Here is a 13,726-nt window from a genome sequence, read left to right on the forward strand (position 1 = left end):
GCGCAGGGCCCTGGCGAGTTTTTGCTCGCATGCGCTGGACAGCGCTGCCTGGGTGGCCGCTCTCTGGCAGTCTCTGTCCACCCAGAGATGTCCCCACGGTTCAGCAGTAACCAGACGAAGTCCCCACGGACTACTATGGCCCAACTTCCGCCCATCCCCTCTATGGGAAGCAGGCTTTTCCCAGAGGAAACCCCAGGAATCCAGCTCAGAGAAACCAGGCACCCACCCCCAACTCCACTTCTTTTTCCTTGTTGTAGATACACCCACCGGCAGCCCGGGTCCGGGCGGGGGATGGGGGGGGTTGCAGTAAGGTAAGTGAGTGCTTCCTTCCGGTCCCCAAACGTCTGCCTTAGACCGGTTAGCAAATAGCAGGTATCAAAGAAATACTACTGAGAAGAGAGCGCTTTTTAACCACACACCCCCCCGTTGTTATCTTGGGGTGGGGGGTTGGGGGGGAGCGGGGCGGGGAGAGATGAAAATCCCGGAGCTGAGTTGCGGTGGGAGTAAAATTAGCCTGGGCGGGGGGCGCGGGGCGGGGAGCCGGGAATTCGCCTGCCAGTTGCGGAGGTAGAAACTCCGGAAGCAGGGGGTGGGGTCCAGCTCCAAGTTCAGGCTCGAGAGAGCGCGCGCGCGCGCACCAGGTGGTGCACTCGGGCTTCGAGGTGCCCCATTGACTACGTCTGTTGAAGTCAAATGCGGAGTTAAGGGGGGCTTGAAAAAATAGTGGCAAGCCCAGAAAAGGCACGGCACGTCCAGTTCTCCAAGTTTTTGTAAAAGAAGAGCGGGAAAGCGCCACCACCCCGACTCTTAAGCAGAGGAATAGGCGAGTCTCCCGGCCCCACCCCCGCAGCGGTGATGCAAAGAGGACAAATCACCGACGTAGACCGAAGGGAAAAAAAAAGAAGAAAGAAACCCCCGGGAGTGGGGAGGGGAGAGGGAAGACAACTGGCGCGGAGCAGTCTCCAATCACTGGCACGAGAGGGAGCGCCTTTTGGGGAAACAAACCCTGCATAAATAATTGAGTTTGGAGCCCAGTGCTTTCAGAGGCTCGAAGTGCACCTCCTCAGTGCCTTCCGAGTTGAGGAAAAACGGCAGAGGAAGGGGCTGGCGACGACGGGACCGAGAGCAGCTCAGCGGGCGGTGGGACGCTGTGCCCGCAGACGTTCGCAAGAGGGACAGCAGAGCCCAGCGAGCCCCGAGGGCAAGGAGCCCTCTCCAGCGGAGGCTGAAAGACAGCTGGCTCTGCGGAGGCCGAGGAGGCGCCGCATGGGCAGCATGCGTGTCTCCGGAGGTCCCGCCGCGGTGTCCGCGGACAACTCCAGCGAGTGGTGGCCTCTGTCCGCGGGTGGTGTCAACCGTAGCGGAGAAGCGGAGGCGCCCGGGGGAGGCCGCAGCCCTCCGGGGGACGTGCGCGACGAGGAGCTGGCCAAGGCGGAGATCGCCGTGCTGGCTGTGACTTTCGTGGTGGCGGTGCTGGGTAACAGCAGTGTGTTGGTCGCGCTGCACCGCACGCCCCGCAAGACGTCCCGAATGCACCTCTTCATCCGTCACCTCAGTCTAGCCGACCTAGCCGTCGCTTTCTTCCAGGTGCTGCCGCAGATGTGCTGGGATATCACCTACCGCTTCCGCGGACCCGACGTCCTGTGCCGCGTGGTGAAGCATCTGCAGGTGTTCGGCATGTTCGTATCGCCCTACATGCTGGTGGTCATGACCGCCGACCGCTACATCGCTGTGTGCCACCCGCTGAAAACGCTGCAACAGCCAACGCGCCGCTCGCGCCTCATGATCGCCGCTGCCTGGGTGCTGAGCTTCGTGCTCAGCACGCCACAGTACTTCGTCTTCTCCATGGTCGAGGTGGACAACGTCACCAAGGCCATTGACTGCTGGGCCACCTTCATCCAGCCCTGGGGTCCCCGCGCCTATGTGACTTGGATGACAGGTGGCATCTTCGTGGCGCCCGTGGTCATCCTGGGCACCTGCTATGGCTTCATCTGCTACCACATCTGGCGCAATGTCCGCGGAAAGACGGCTTTGCGCCGGGGAAAGGGCGCGGAGGGCGCCAGTGGCGCCCTCCGTAAGGGGTTCCTGCTCGCGCCCTGTATCAGCAGCGTGAAAACCATTTCCCGCGCGAAGATCCGCACCGTGAAGATGACTTTTGTGATCGTGACAGTTTACATCATTTGCTGGGCGCCCTTCTTCATCCTCCAGATGTGGTCTGTCTGGGATGACAAACTTGTCTGGGTCGGTAGGTGTCGGGGGGCAAAAGGAGGAAAGCGCAGGAAGGCGGCTTGTGTGTGGGCGGGGGCAGATGTTCTCTTCATAATAGCTACTGGGGCAGTAGTTCTTTAACTTCTGTGTGCCTAAGGATGACGCCTTGGGTGAAATTATCAGAAAGGCAGTTTCTGGGGGTCTCCGCCCAGGACATTTTGATTCAGTAGATCTAGAATGAGGCCCAGGACTCTCCGTTTGTAGCTTGCAATGAGCCTAAGACAAATCCAGAAACTGCGCCCTAGAGTCAGCCACACAACCACAAAATGGAAAAATTACTTTTTGCCAGATCACTAACCAATGCACAACACCCTGCTTTCGAGTCCATTGGACTCAGAGAAATATTTCTACTGTAACAACTGCTTTTTGCTAGTTTGTAAAATGTTATCATAATTAATACAACAATTTTGTAGAAATGCCCCAAGAGCAAAGATAAACTGACATAGTTTTCTAAAGAAAGATTAAGAAGTCAATAATTCTAATTTAGCATTGAGTTAGTGTTCCATTTCTTATCATCTTAATTTTTTTCTAACAATTACTGTAACACTTTTTTTTCTGGTATTTTATTTTATTTATTTTTTTAAAAGATTTTATTTTATTTTTTTGACAGACTGAGATCACAAGTAGGCAGGGAGGCAGAAGGGAGGGGAGCAGACTCCCTGCTGAGCAGAGAGCCCAACGTGGGGCTCTATCCCAGGACCCTGGGATCATGACCTGAGCCAAAGGCAGAGGCTTTAACCCACTGAGCCACCCAGGTGCCCCTTTTCTGGTATTTTAAAGCAAGATTAATGATGAGCTCTAAATTTGTTTTTTGTGGGTTTTTCGTTTTTGTTTTTTAAATTTTTTAAAATTTTTAATTTTTTATTAACATATAGTGTATTATTAGCCCCAGGGGTACAGGTCTGTGAATCGCCAGGTTTACACACTTCACAGCACTCACCATAGCACATACCTTCCCCGATGTCCATAACCCAACCACCCTCTCCCTACCCGCCCCCCAACCCTCAGTTTGTTTTGTGAGATTAAGAAGATGGTTTGTCTTCCTCCTGATCCCATTTTGAGCTCTAAATTTGTTAAACTGATGAATTTGTCTTTCCCCACTAACGTAACCACACAGCTACAGCCTCTGCACACAACTCTTGCAGTAGTTTACAGAAAATGTTCTCTACATCCACTAGCTTGAGTTTAACTCCTCCACAATCTGAAAAAAAACTAACTACACAAGAACCCCCCCCCCAAAATTATTTAATATTGGGTCTTGAAAAAAGTATTTCCTTTTAGTAAGAAAAAAAACTTTTTCAAGCAAAATATATTACAGGAATGTTATCAATAGCAGCTGTAGTTGGGAAATAGGTGATCTGGAAAGAACTGTCTCCTTTTGTTATTTGAGATTGCAATAGGGACTATATGTGATATACTTTGGAGGTTATGTGTGCAAATAAAACATTTGGGAGTGAATTTAATTCAAACAAATAAAAATACTTGCATAGCTATAATATTATTGATAAATAAAGCAGCATAAATGATTTTTTTTGGTTTACCATTTCCTGTCTTGCTTGATCTTAAGCAGTCCCTTAATTGCCAGTCAAATAAAAATCTCAATCTAGTTATTTATCAGAATTTAGACATAATTTCTAAAAAATTCACTACTTGTACATAGGTTTGCTGATGATTTTCATTCTTTCTGAGTACAGTCTTTGCCATGGATCATGATCACCTTTAATAGTAGCATCTTAGCCCAAAGTATGATTAAATAATCTGCAATTCATTCCAGCATAGCAAGAATGAGGAGACCCAAATTTATATTTAATAATCAAGAAAAAGTACTTGCTAATTATTCTTATCTTTAGAAAAGGTATATTATCAGTGTCACAGTTCTGTGAAAGGTTATAGTATTTATGTAGTTTACAAATACAAATAGCATAACATATTTCAAAACTCATTGGAATATCCTAATTCAGTTGTTTTAAATATAATTTAGTTGTCCAAACCATAAAGATGGTTTTCTTTTAAAATCAAAAGACACCATAGAAAGTTAACCAAAAAGAAAAAAAAAATTACCCAACTCCACAAACAACTTAATATGCTTCCTTCAGGGACCTATTACTACCATCCCCTTATGTATACTTTCTTATTACAGAATATGTTTGCTATTAAAAAATTTAAAACTACTAAAGATGGTCCATAATGTCATACTTTTGCCTTAGCTGTTAGGTTGAATACAGTTTTGTATATGTGCTTGTAGACTTTTGAAATTTCATTGAAATTGCAGCCATTCTGTAAGCGCTGTGTCCATTAGCACATACTAGTGCTAGGATAAAGAATACAAACATCTCTTAAATAAATTAAGTGATGAATCACTACGTTCTAATCCTGAAACCCATATTACACTATATATCAACTACCTAGAATTTAAATAAAAATTCAGGAAAAAAAAGAAAAAAATAATAAATTATTTAATATTCTTAGCTTCTTGAAGGTCCCATTCATTCTACTGAAATATTTGTAAGTGGTTTAAGATGCTTGAATTAATTTCAGTGCATCTTGCTTATGACAATATTTTGTAGCCAAGCAATTTCCATACGCAGATTGATAAAAATTATACTTCCTTTTCTATATTAACCCATAACTTTTTTGCCACTTTTAAGAGTCCATAAATGAGTTTATCCAGTGCACAGTAACTTGCATGTGAGTGTTTAAATCATTTCCCGTTGTTTTTCATACAGAATCAGAAAACCCAGCCGTCACCATCACGGCGTTACTAGCTTCTCTGAATAGTTGCTGCAATCCTTGGATCTACATGTTTTTCAGTGGCCATCTCCTGCAAGACTGCATCCAGAGTTTCCCATGCTGCCAAAGCATGAAGCAAACATTGAAGAAAGAAGATTCTGACAGTGTGAGCAGAAGACAGACTTCTTACACAAACAACCGAAGCCCAACCAACAGTATGGTTACATGGAAGGACTCGCCCAAGTTTTCCAAGTCCGTCAAGTTCATTCCTGTTTCCACCTGAGCCCACGTTCATGCAGCCTGACTCTTATAATAGACTTTTGGGTCCACTGGTTAAATCCAGCTAGAAATCAGGAGAACAAGTGAACTTATAAGCGATAAGCGTAAACTGATTTGTTGAGGACAAGACTGTGTTTCTAGTTGCATTTTCACATTGCTATGAACAAAAGTTATGAATTGTTTTATAGAGGATGTTCATTAAAAAGAAAAAAAAAACCCCATGCTACATTAAAATTTGCAGGCCTAATTCCCAGAATAAGAAGAGAAGTTATATTTCTAAAGGAAAAATCGTAACCACTCTGGTTTACATTCTGTTGTTGGTTTCCTTTCTTTTCTTTATGTAGGGACATTGTTTCTGAACAAAGTGAACTCATCATCAGTCTTATAAAATGAAAGTTATATAAAATGAAAGGAATTAGAAGAAACTTCAGAGAAATTGTTTCCATCTAATAAAACTCAGTTTCTAAATGTGAAAATGCAGCCTCCCACGGTGCCCCGGAGAAGGGAAGGTGCCTTGGAAAAGGCATGAGGGTTTGGGGCATATGGAGCTGCGGATGCCTGGTTCACAGCAGAAAGTTAAATTCTGTAAATCACCTATATATCAAAATGGCAACTTTCGAACTGGCAGTTCCTTCCTTGTTTTAGGCTCCTCCTGTTTTACCGGTTGCAGAAAGCACAATTATTAAGATGCTGAAGGTTAGAGAAAATACTGTCAAATGGCCAGGAAAATCTTTTTTCTCCCACTAGTCAGATTTGTATAAGAAATACCAGATTTTGTTAGAAGAGTAAAAATGGATTATCCAAGGTACTATGTAGACTTTTTCTAGAACATTGTAGATCTGTCTCGACTAGTGTTATAAGGTATCCTGTGTTACGCTGGTTCATGTGTGGGGTGTCCAGATTATTACTTCATGTTTGGGGTGTTCAGATTTGTAAATACGAGAATCTTCTAAAGAGTGACTCAGGATTGGGGCACCTGGGTAGCTCAGTTGGTTAAGCATCTGACTCTTGGCTTCTGCTGGGATCATGATCTTGGGGGTCCTGAGAGTGAGCCCTGCGTGGGGTTCCACACCCAATGCAGAGTATGCTTGTCCCTCTCCCTCTACTACTCCCCTATCCGCGCTCTTTTTTAAAAAGAGAAAGAGAGAGTGACGGGATATAGAAAGTACCCTCATGTTAATTAAAAATAATTTGGTCGTTCCTTCTAATCTCTCACCCATCTAACAGTTATATAGCAGAGGAGAAGCATGGTTGGGTGGATGGGGGTAGGAGATTGGGGAGAAAAAACTTTTCTGTGCCTGGTTTCCTTTGTTATGAAATGCATGACTTTGGCAAATTACTTAAAGACACATAAAGCCTTCATTTCCTTGGCTGTGCAGTGAGGTTGATAACACCTCACAGGGTTATTGTAAGAACCAAATGAAATCAAGGGCGTGAAAAGATCTTCACAAATGAGTGCTCTTTGAATGCACCAGCTGTTTTTATCCTCCTCATAGGGTCTTCAGAATCACACAGCGTTTTCCTGTTTACTTTCCATTAACCAGAATTTGTTGGTTTCATGTCTGGGATATAAAATCCTAAAATTTAAATATAGCTCTGCTGATTCATTGGAAAACATTGCCAGTGGCCACAAAGCCTGGCTTCTGCCTAACCAAAGTTTTCTGATTTAAAGATAGAACTTGCTTTCCTTTAAATACAGGTAAATCAGAGCCAGCCGAGAGCATCAGTCTCTTTTATTTCTAAAAAGAGATAAATTGCCGCCCCACTTGACTATTCTGACTGAATGTTTTGTTAATGGAACCCAGTGGTTTTTTCCCTGAGCTTTTTTCCTCTGGCTCCTTCTCCTTCTTAGAGATCATGCAGTGATTTGAGAATACATCATAAATGTTTTGCATCCCTTAGAGGAAGCAATAGTTATTATTTTTTTTTTGGAAGCAATAGTTATTTTAACAGCATTATTATGGATTTTTTTTTTTTAACTTTGTAAATAAGAACCTGAGGACTGGATGGCACTGTGAGAACCTGGAAACTTTGATGTCACTCCTCCGCTCTTTTGGCTTTCTAAATTTCTCAGGCTCACTACTCCCTGGATGGTCATGCCTAAAAAAGTTCACAAATGTTTCATAGAAATTAAGCCCGTAGGTTTTAGAATTCTGCTTTTTAAAAATAGCAAATATGTCTCTTAAAGGGCACCATATGGCAAAATATGAGCCACCGATTAAATGAATCGGTTCTTCATTATTTGGGTCATAGCAGCATCTCAGTAATCTTGCCCTGTGCGACTCTGTCAACCCTTGTGACTTCTCTTCAGTTCAGAATTAAAGCCCTTTCGGTTGGCACAAAGACGAGCCCATTCAGTTCCGAAATAATAACCTCATGGGTTTTTATTTTTTTACAGATTGTTTCCAAATGTTGACGCATACCTCCAGGTAAAACAATTCCGTTTGAATCTTATTTCTAGGACCCTCTCTCAAATAAAGTGTGTATCGACCTACCCAGCTGTGTTCCTTCCTTTTAAATGCACCGGAAGACAAGATAACACTAAAGGGTAGGGGGAAACACCAGAAGATCCAAGTGCTGGTTCTATACGAGGCAAGGAGACAGCTTTATTCTCTGTGATTTAGGCTGAGAAGATTAACTTAGCTCATTGCTAAATGTCCCAGATGTTATGTACCTGGAAATGGCATTCATATATCCCCAGAACCATATTCCAGATTGGAAGAGTCCTGCTTATTTCCGAAGAATGGGAACTGCAGGTGGTAAAGCAGAAGAGTGTGCTGGGAAGGACAGATTCCCCTTTCTTGATAGAGAAGACCCAAGATACTATGCCCAGTGAAGGCTTGCAATCCAGGATAAACGTGTTATATCACCTTATGCTTTTTGCAGAGTTATCTGTGAGAACACCCTGCAAATATACAATATTACTGTAGCTGAGTGGGTATGGGGAATGTAATTAATCAACAGTCCTCCAGGTAGGGAGAAACTGGTGGTGTCGGCTGTTGGGCATTTGATAAACACTCATTGTTGATGAAAAAGGAATATTTTAAAGTATGTATTAAGTAATTAGTGGGTTAAATTGGGACTGTATTTTTATTTATTTGTTTTATTTTTTATTTTTTTAAAGATTTTTATTTATTTGGCAGACAGAGATCACAAGTAGGCAGAGAGGAAGGCAGGGGGGTAGAGGGAAAGCAGGCTCCCCACTGAGCAGAGAGCCTGATGTGGGGCTTGATCCCAGGACCTTGGGATCCCAACCTGAGCCGAAGGCAGAGGCTTTAACCCACTGACCTACCAAGGCTCCCCGGGACAGTATTTTTAAGTGTAAAAATAACTGTGAAGGAAATCAGTGAAATTCTTTAGTTAAATATATACTCCCCCTACATACAGAGTTTCCATCATCCTCAAAGGAGTCTTATACCATCAGTGAGGGGAGGGTATGGTTTTTAAAGGGGAAAATAAAATCAAACAGATTTAATAATATCCAGGATCCTCCTAAACTTACTGAAGTTCCTAGAATGGACATCAAACACAACTTTATCACACAAGTAAAGTAATCCAATTAGGTTAAAGGTTGAAATTTTTCAGACTCAAAAACCTGCATTTTTGTAATGCAATTTGATCCCCGAAGCTTTAAAATGTTGGCTTCAGAGTTTGAGTCTACCACTAAAGGCGCAAGTAGAGCCATCAAAGAAGCTGAGCCAATCCTTTACCCCAAACAGCAGAGAGTAGGCTCCTTTAAAATCCAGGTAAACTGGGCTCTTAAAGATGTTCATACTGGAGGCAACAGCTGTATTTAGAGTAAGCTCAGGGCAGAGCCATCTGGGAGTTGCAGAAGCAGCCACTGTGCCTCTATCCTCTCCCTCACTGTGGTCCTTTTAGTATCACGCAATGCCATCTGCCAGCCTGGGAATCATGAGTAACACTGGGCAATAAATATGAGAGAATGAACCTTTGCTACAACTTGGCCTTAGCCAGTTGGAGCAAAAATCTGAAGACTATGGGGCACCTGGGTGGCTCAGTGGGTTAAGCCTCTGCCTTCGGCTCAGGTCATGATCTCAGGTCATGATCTCAGAGTCCTGGGATAGAGCCCCACATCAGGCTCTCAGGTCAGCAGGGAGCCTGCTTCCCCTTCTCTCTCTGCCTGCCTCTTTGTCTACTTGTGATCTCTCTCCCTGTCAAATAAATACATAAAATCTTTTTTCTAAAAATCTGAAGACTATTCATAAGAAGAGTTATTTCCCTGGAGTCCCCAAGACAGACTAAGTAGGCTGAGTCACAAGAATTGCGTGACCCCACCACATGCATAGACATTTTAAGAATATTGTTCTAACTCAATTTTTAAGTACGTTAAGGTATTATGAATGAAACATTTTATACGGTGCATAGGCTATTGGCATAAAAAATGTATATGAAGGCCAAAAATTAAATGCTGTTTTTTCTTTTTTTTATTATGTATATATTTATATCATGTCTTTTTACATTGATTTGTACACTAAATAAAAACAAAATGTTATGGAGTCAATTAAATATTTATGTGTTCCAAATTTGAAAATAAATCTGATAATAATATCAGAATAATTGACAATCATTATCAATTTAAAATAATTATATATTATATATTATTAATATAAAATAATCATTATTGCAACAAATTTATGAAGAATTAATGTTGTATTCCGTTTTTGGAACTCTTTTTCAAATGTCTATATCCCCTAGTTTATTGTGCTATCTAGAAGAGTTTTAATGTCTTTTCTTCAAGTAACTGTGTGGTTCTGGTTTTGAGGGATATTGAAATGGTTTGTGACTATATCTAACAGTTGTGTTACAACTGTAACACAGTTATGTAAACTGTAAACTGTGTTTACAGGAAAAAAACAACTTGTTGTATTATACTGAAATAATTAGTGTATTTATTCCCCAATTTTACTGTGTATTGGCTTGATTCTATAAATTAAAATCCCAAATTTATTTGAAATAATTCTCTTACAATCTAGTTTAATAATGACATAAATTTCAATTTGATCATGCTGATTTTGAGAAAAACCAAATAAAGATCTGCTTTACAGCTGGGAGCTATTGATAGGTTTATATTTGAGCACAAAAATGTGTGTGTTTATATTGTTTGACTATAGCAAGAACAGGTAAAATTTTGTACTGTCTTTTCAATAAATTGTAATCATGAAAGCAAATAATTTTTATTACAGTCTGTATTGACAACAAAAATAATTGAGTTAGCTGAGTGCTTGTGTATCCTCTCAACCTAAAAATGTCATCTCTATTTGTTTCTAAAAGTTGGTAAGACTGACTTCTGGGCCCAAAGATCAAGATTCTTCCCATTTAATAGTCTTTAAAATTGGAATTCTTTACCCTGTGGATTCATAAATTCAAATCACACTAATTTGCAACTTACGTTGTTTACATTTCTTTTTCTTTTACAACTTAAACCTTAATAGCATAGGCTAAAAGGCTTATTTTGGGTTTGGCTTAAACTCTAGAGCATTACATAACCAGAATGGAAGAAAGGGAATCTGAAGTCTCTATTTTAAAATACTGTTATTTTAAAACTCACTGTTATTTTTTATAAAAACTTATAAATGCTCAAGAATAAACCAGATTTCTACCAAAGCATAGTTCCATAAGATCTATGAATCAGGTAAACCTGACATAATAGTTGCATTGCATCAGAAGAGACTCATAAAGAAATGTGTGTTTAAAATATTTCATTCATTCATTCATTCATTCATTCATTCTTTATCTTTACATGTTCTTAATCTCTGGAGTTGTGTATCTTCCCTACTACTTTCCAAATGCTCTCTGAATACCTTCACTAGACACATACAAAATGATCTGCCGTTCTGGTTTGTTGGTCTGTCTTCTCCACAACCATATTATCATGGTTACATAAATATAGCAGGTATGTCCTCATCATCTTTGCATCTTCATTTAATAGATGCTTTCTACAGTAGCTGCTTAATTAATGTACATATTTAAATAAATGTAAGTTGTTTTTTTTTTTTTTCAATTCAAGTGGCCTGTTTAACACAGGTTCTGTTTATTCAGCAATATATACTTATTAAAAGGCTATACTTTCCTTGAGGATTTCTTTTTTTTTTTATTTTATTTTTATAAACATATAATGTATTTTTATCCCCAGGGGTACAGGTCTGTGAATCGCCAGGTTTACACACTTCACTGCACTCACCATAGCACATACCCTCCCCAATGTCCATAATCCCACCCCCCCAACCCAGCTCCCCCCATCAACCCTCAGTTTGTTTTGTGAGATTAAGAGTCACTTATGGTTTGTCTCCCTCCCAATCCCATCTTGTTTCATTTACTCTTCTCCTACCCCCTTAAACCCCCATGCTGCATCTCCTCTCCCTCATATCAGGGAGATCATATGATAATTGTCTTTCTCCGATTGACTTATTTCGCTAAGCATGATACCCTCTAGTTCCATCCACGTCGTCGTAAATGGCAAGATTTTATTTCTTTTGATGGCTGCATAGTATTCCATTGTGTATATATACCACTTCTTCTTTATCCATTCGTCTGTTGATGGACATCTAAGTTCTTTCCATAGTTTGGCTATTGTAGACATTGCTGCTATAAACATTCGGGTGCACGTGCCCCTTCGGATCACTACGTTTGTATCTTTAGGGTAAATACCCAGCAGTGCAATTGCTGGGTCATAGGGTAGTTCTATTTTCAACATTTTGAGGAACCTCCATGCTGTTTTCCAGAGTGGTTGCACCAGCTTGCATTCCCACCAACAGTGTAGGAGGGTTCCTCTTTCTCCGCATCCTTGCCAGCATCTGTCATTTCTTGACTTGTTAATTTTAGCCATTCTGACTGGTGTGAGGTGATATCTCATTGTGGTTTTGATTTGTATCTCCCTGATGCCGAGTGATGCGGAGCACTTTTTCATGTGTCTGTTGGCCATCTGGATGTCTCCTTTGCAGAAATGTCTGTTCATGTCCTCTGCCCATTTCTTGATTGGATTATTTGTTCTTTGGGTGTTGAGTTTGATAAGTTCTTTATAGATTTTGGACACTAGCCCTTTATCCGATATGTCATTTGCAAATATCTTCTCCCATTCTGTCAGTTGTCTTTTGGTTTTGTTAACTGTTTCCTTTGCTGTGCAAAAGCTTTTGATCTTGATGAAATCCCAATAGTTCATTTTTGCCCTTGCTTCCCTTGCCTTTGGCGATGTTCCTAGGAAGATGTTGCTGCGGCTGAGGTCGAAGAGGTTGCTGCCTGTGTTCTCCTCAAGGATTTTGATGGATTCCTTTCTCACATTGAGGTCCTTCATCCATTTGGAGTCTATTTTCGTGTGTGGTGTAAGGAAATGATCCAATTTCATTTTTCTGCATGTGGCTGTCCAATTTTCCCAATACCACTTATTGAAGAGGCTGTCTTTTTTCCATTGGACATTCTTTCCTGCTTTGTCGAAGATTAGTTGGCCATAGAGTTGAGGGTCTATTTCTGGGCTCTCTATTCTGTTCCATTGATCTATGTGTCTGTTTTTGTGCCAGTACCATGCTGTCTTGACGATGACAGCTTTGTAATAGAGCTTGAAGTCCGGAATTGTGATGCCACCAACTTTGGCTTTCTTTTTCAATATTTCTTTGGCTATTCGAGGTCTTTTCTGGTTCCATATAAATTTTAGGATTATTTGTTCCATTTCTTTGAAAAAAATGGATGGTACTTTGATAGGAATTGCATTAAATGTGTAGATTGCTTTAGGTAGCATAGACATTTTCACAATATTTATTCTTCCAATCCAGGAGCATGGAACATTTTTCCATTTCTTTGTGTCTTCCTCAATTTCTTTCATGAGTACTTTATAGTTTTCTGTGTATAGATTCTTAGTCTCTTTGGTTAGATTTATTCCTAGGTATCTTATAGTTTTGGGTGCAATTGTAAACGGGATTGACTCCTTAATTTCTCTTTATTCTGTCTTGTTGTTGGTGTAGAGAAATGCAACGGATTTCTGGGCATTGATTTTATATCCTGACACTTTACTGAATTCCTGTACAAGTTCTAGCAGTTTTGGAGTGGAGTCTTTTGGGTTTTCCACATATAGTATCATATCATCTGCGAAGAGTGATAGTTTGACTTCTTCTTTGCCGATTTGGATGCCTTTAATTTCCTTTTGTTGTCTGATTGCTGAGGCTAGGACTTCTAGTACTATGTTGAATAGCAGTGGTGATAACGGACATCCCTGCCGTGTTCCTGACCTTAGCGGAAAAGCTTTCAGTTTTTCTCCATTGAGAATGATATTTGCCATGGGTTTTTCATAGATGGCTTTGATAATATTGAGGTATGTGCCCTCTATCCCTACACTTTGAAGAGTTTTGATCAGGAAGGGATGCTGTACTTTGTCAAATGCTTTTTCAGCATCTATGGAGAGTATCATATGGTTCTTGTTCTTTCTTTTATTAATGTG

At 41.1% G+C, this 13,726-nt stretch overlaps 1 protein-coding gene across 1 annotated transcript; it reads left to right on the forward strand.

Annotated features, from left to right (window-relative positions):
* The first annotated feature begins 691 nt into the window (after positions 1–691).
* LOC111159807 (arginine vasopressin receptor 1A) lies at positions 692–5,553 on the forward strand. Its single transcript, XM_022522424.1, has 2 exons — positions 692–2,245; positions 4,995–5,553. The coding sequence occupies exons 1-2, from the start codon at positions 1,267–1,269 to the stop codon at positions 5,279–5,281; spliced, it is 1,266 nt and encodes a 421-aa protein (XP_022378132.1). The 5' UTR covers positions 692–1,266; the 3' UTR covers positions 5,282–5,553.
* Positions 5,554–13,726: the final 8,173 nt, after the last annotated feature.

This window comes from Enhydra lutris, unplaced genomic scaffold (genome assembly GCF_002288905.1).
Source record: "Enhydra lutris kenyoni isolate GAN:26980312 unplaced genomic scaffold, ASM228890v2 scaffoldscaffold69, whole genome shotgun sequence".
Lineage (NCBI taxonomy): Eukaryota > Metazoa > Chordata > Mammalia > Carnivora > Mustelidae > Enhydra > Enhydra lutris.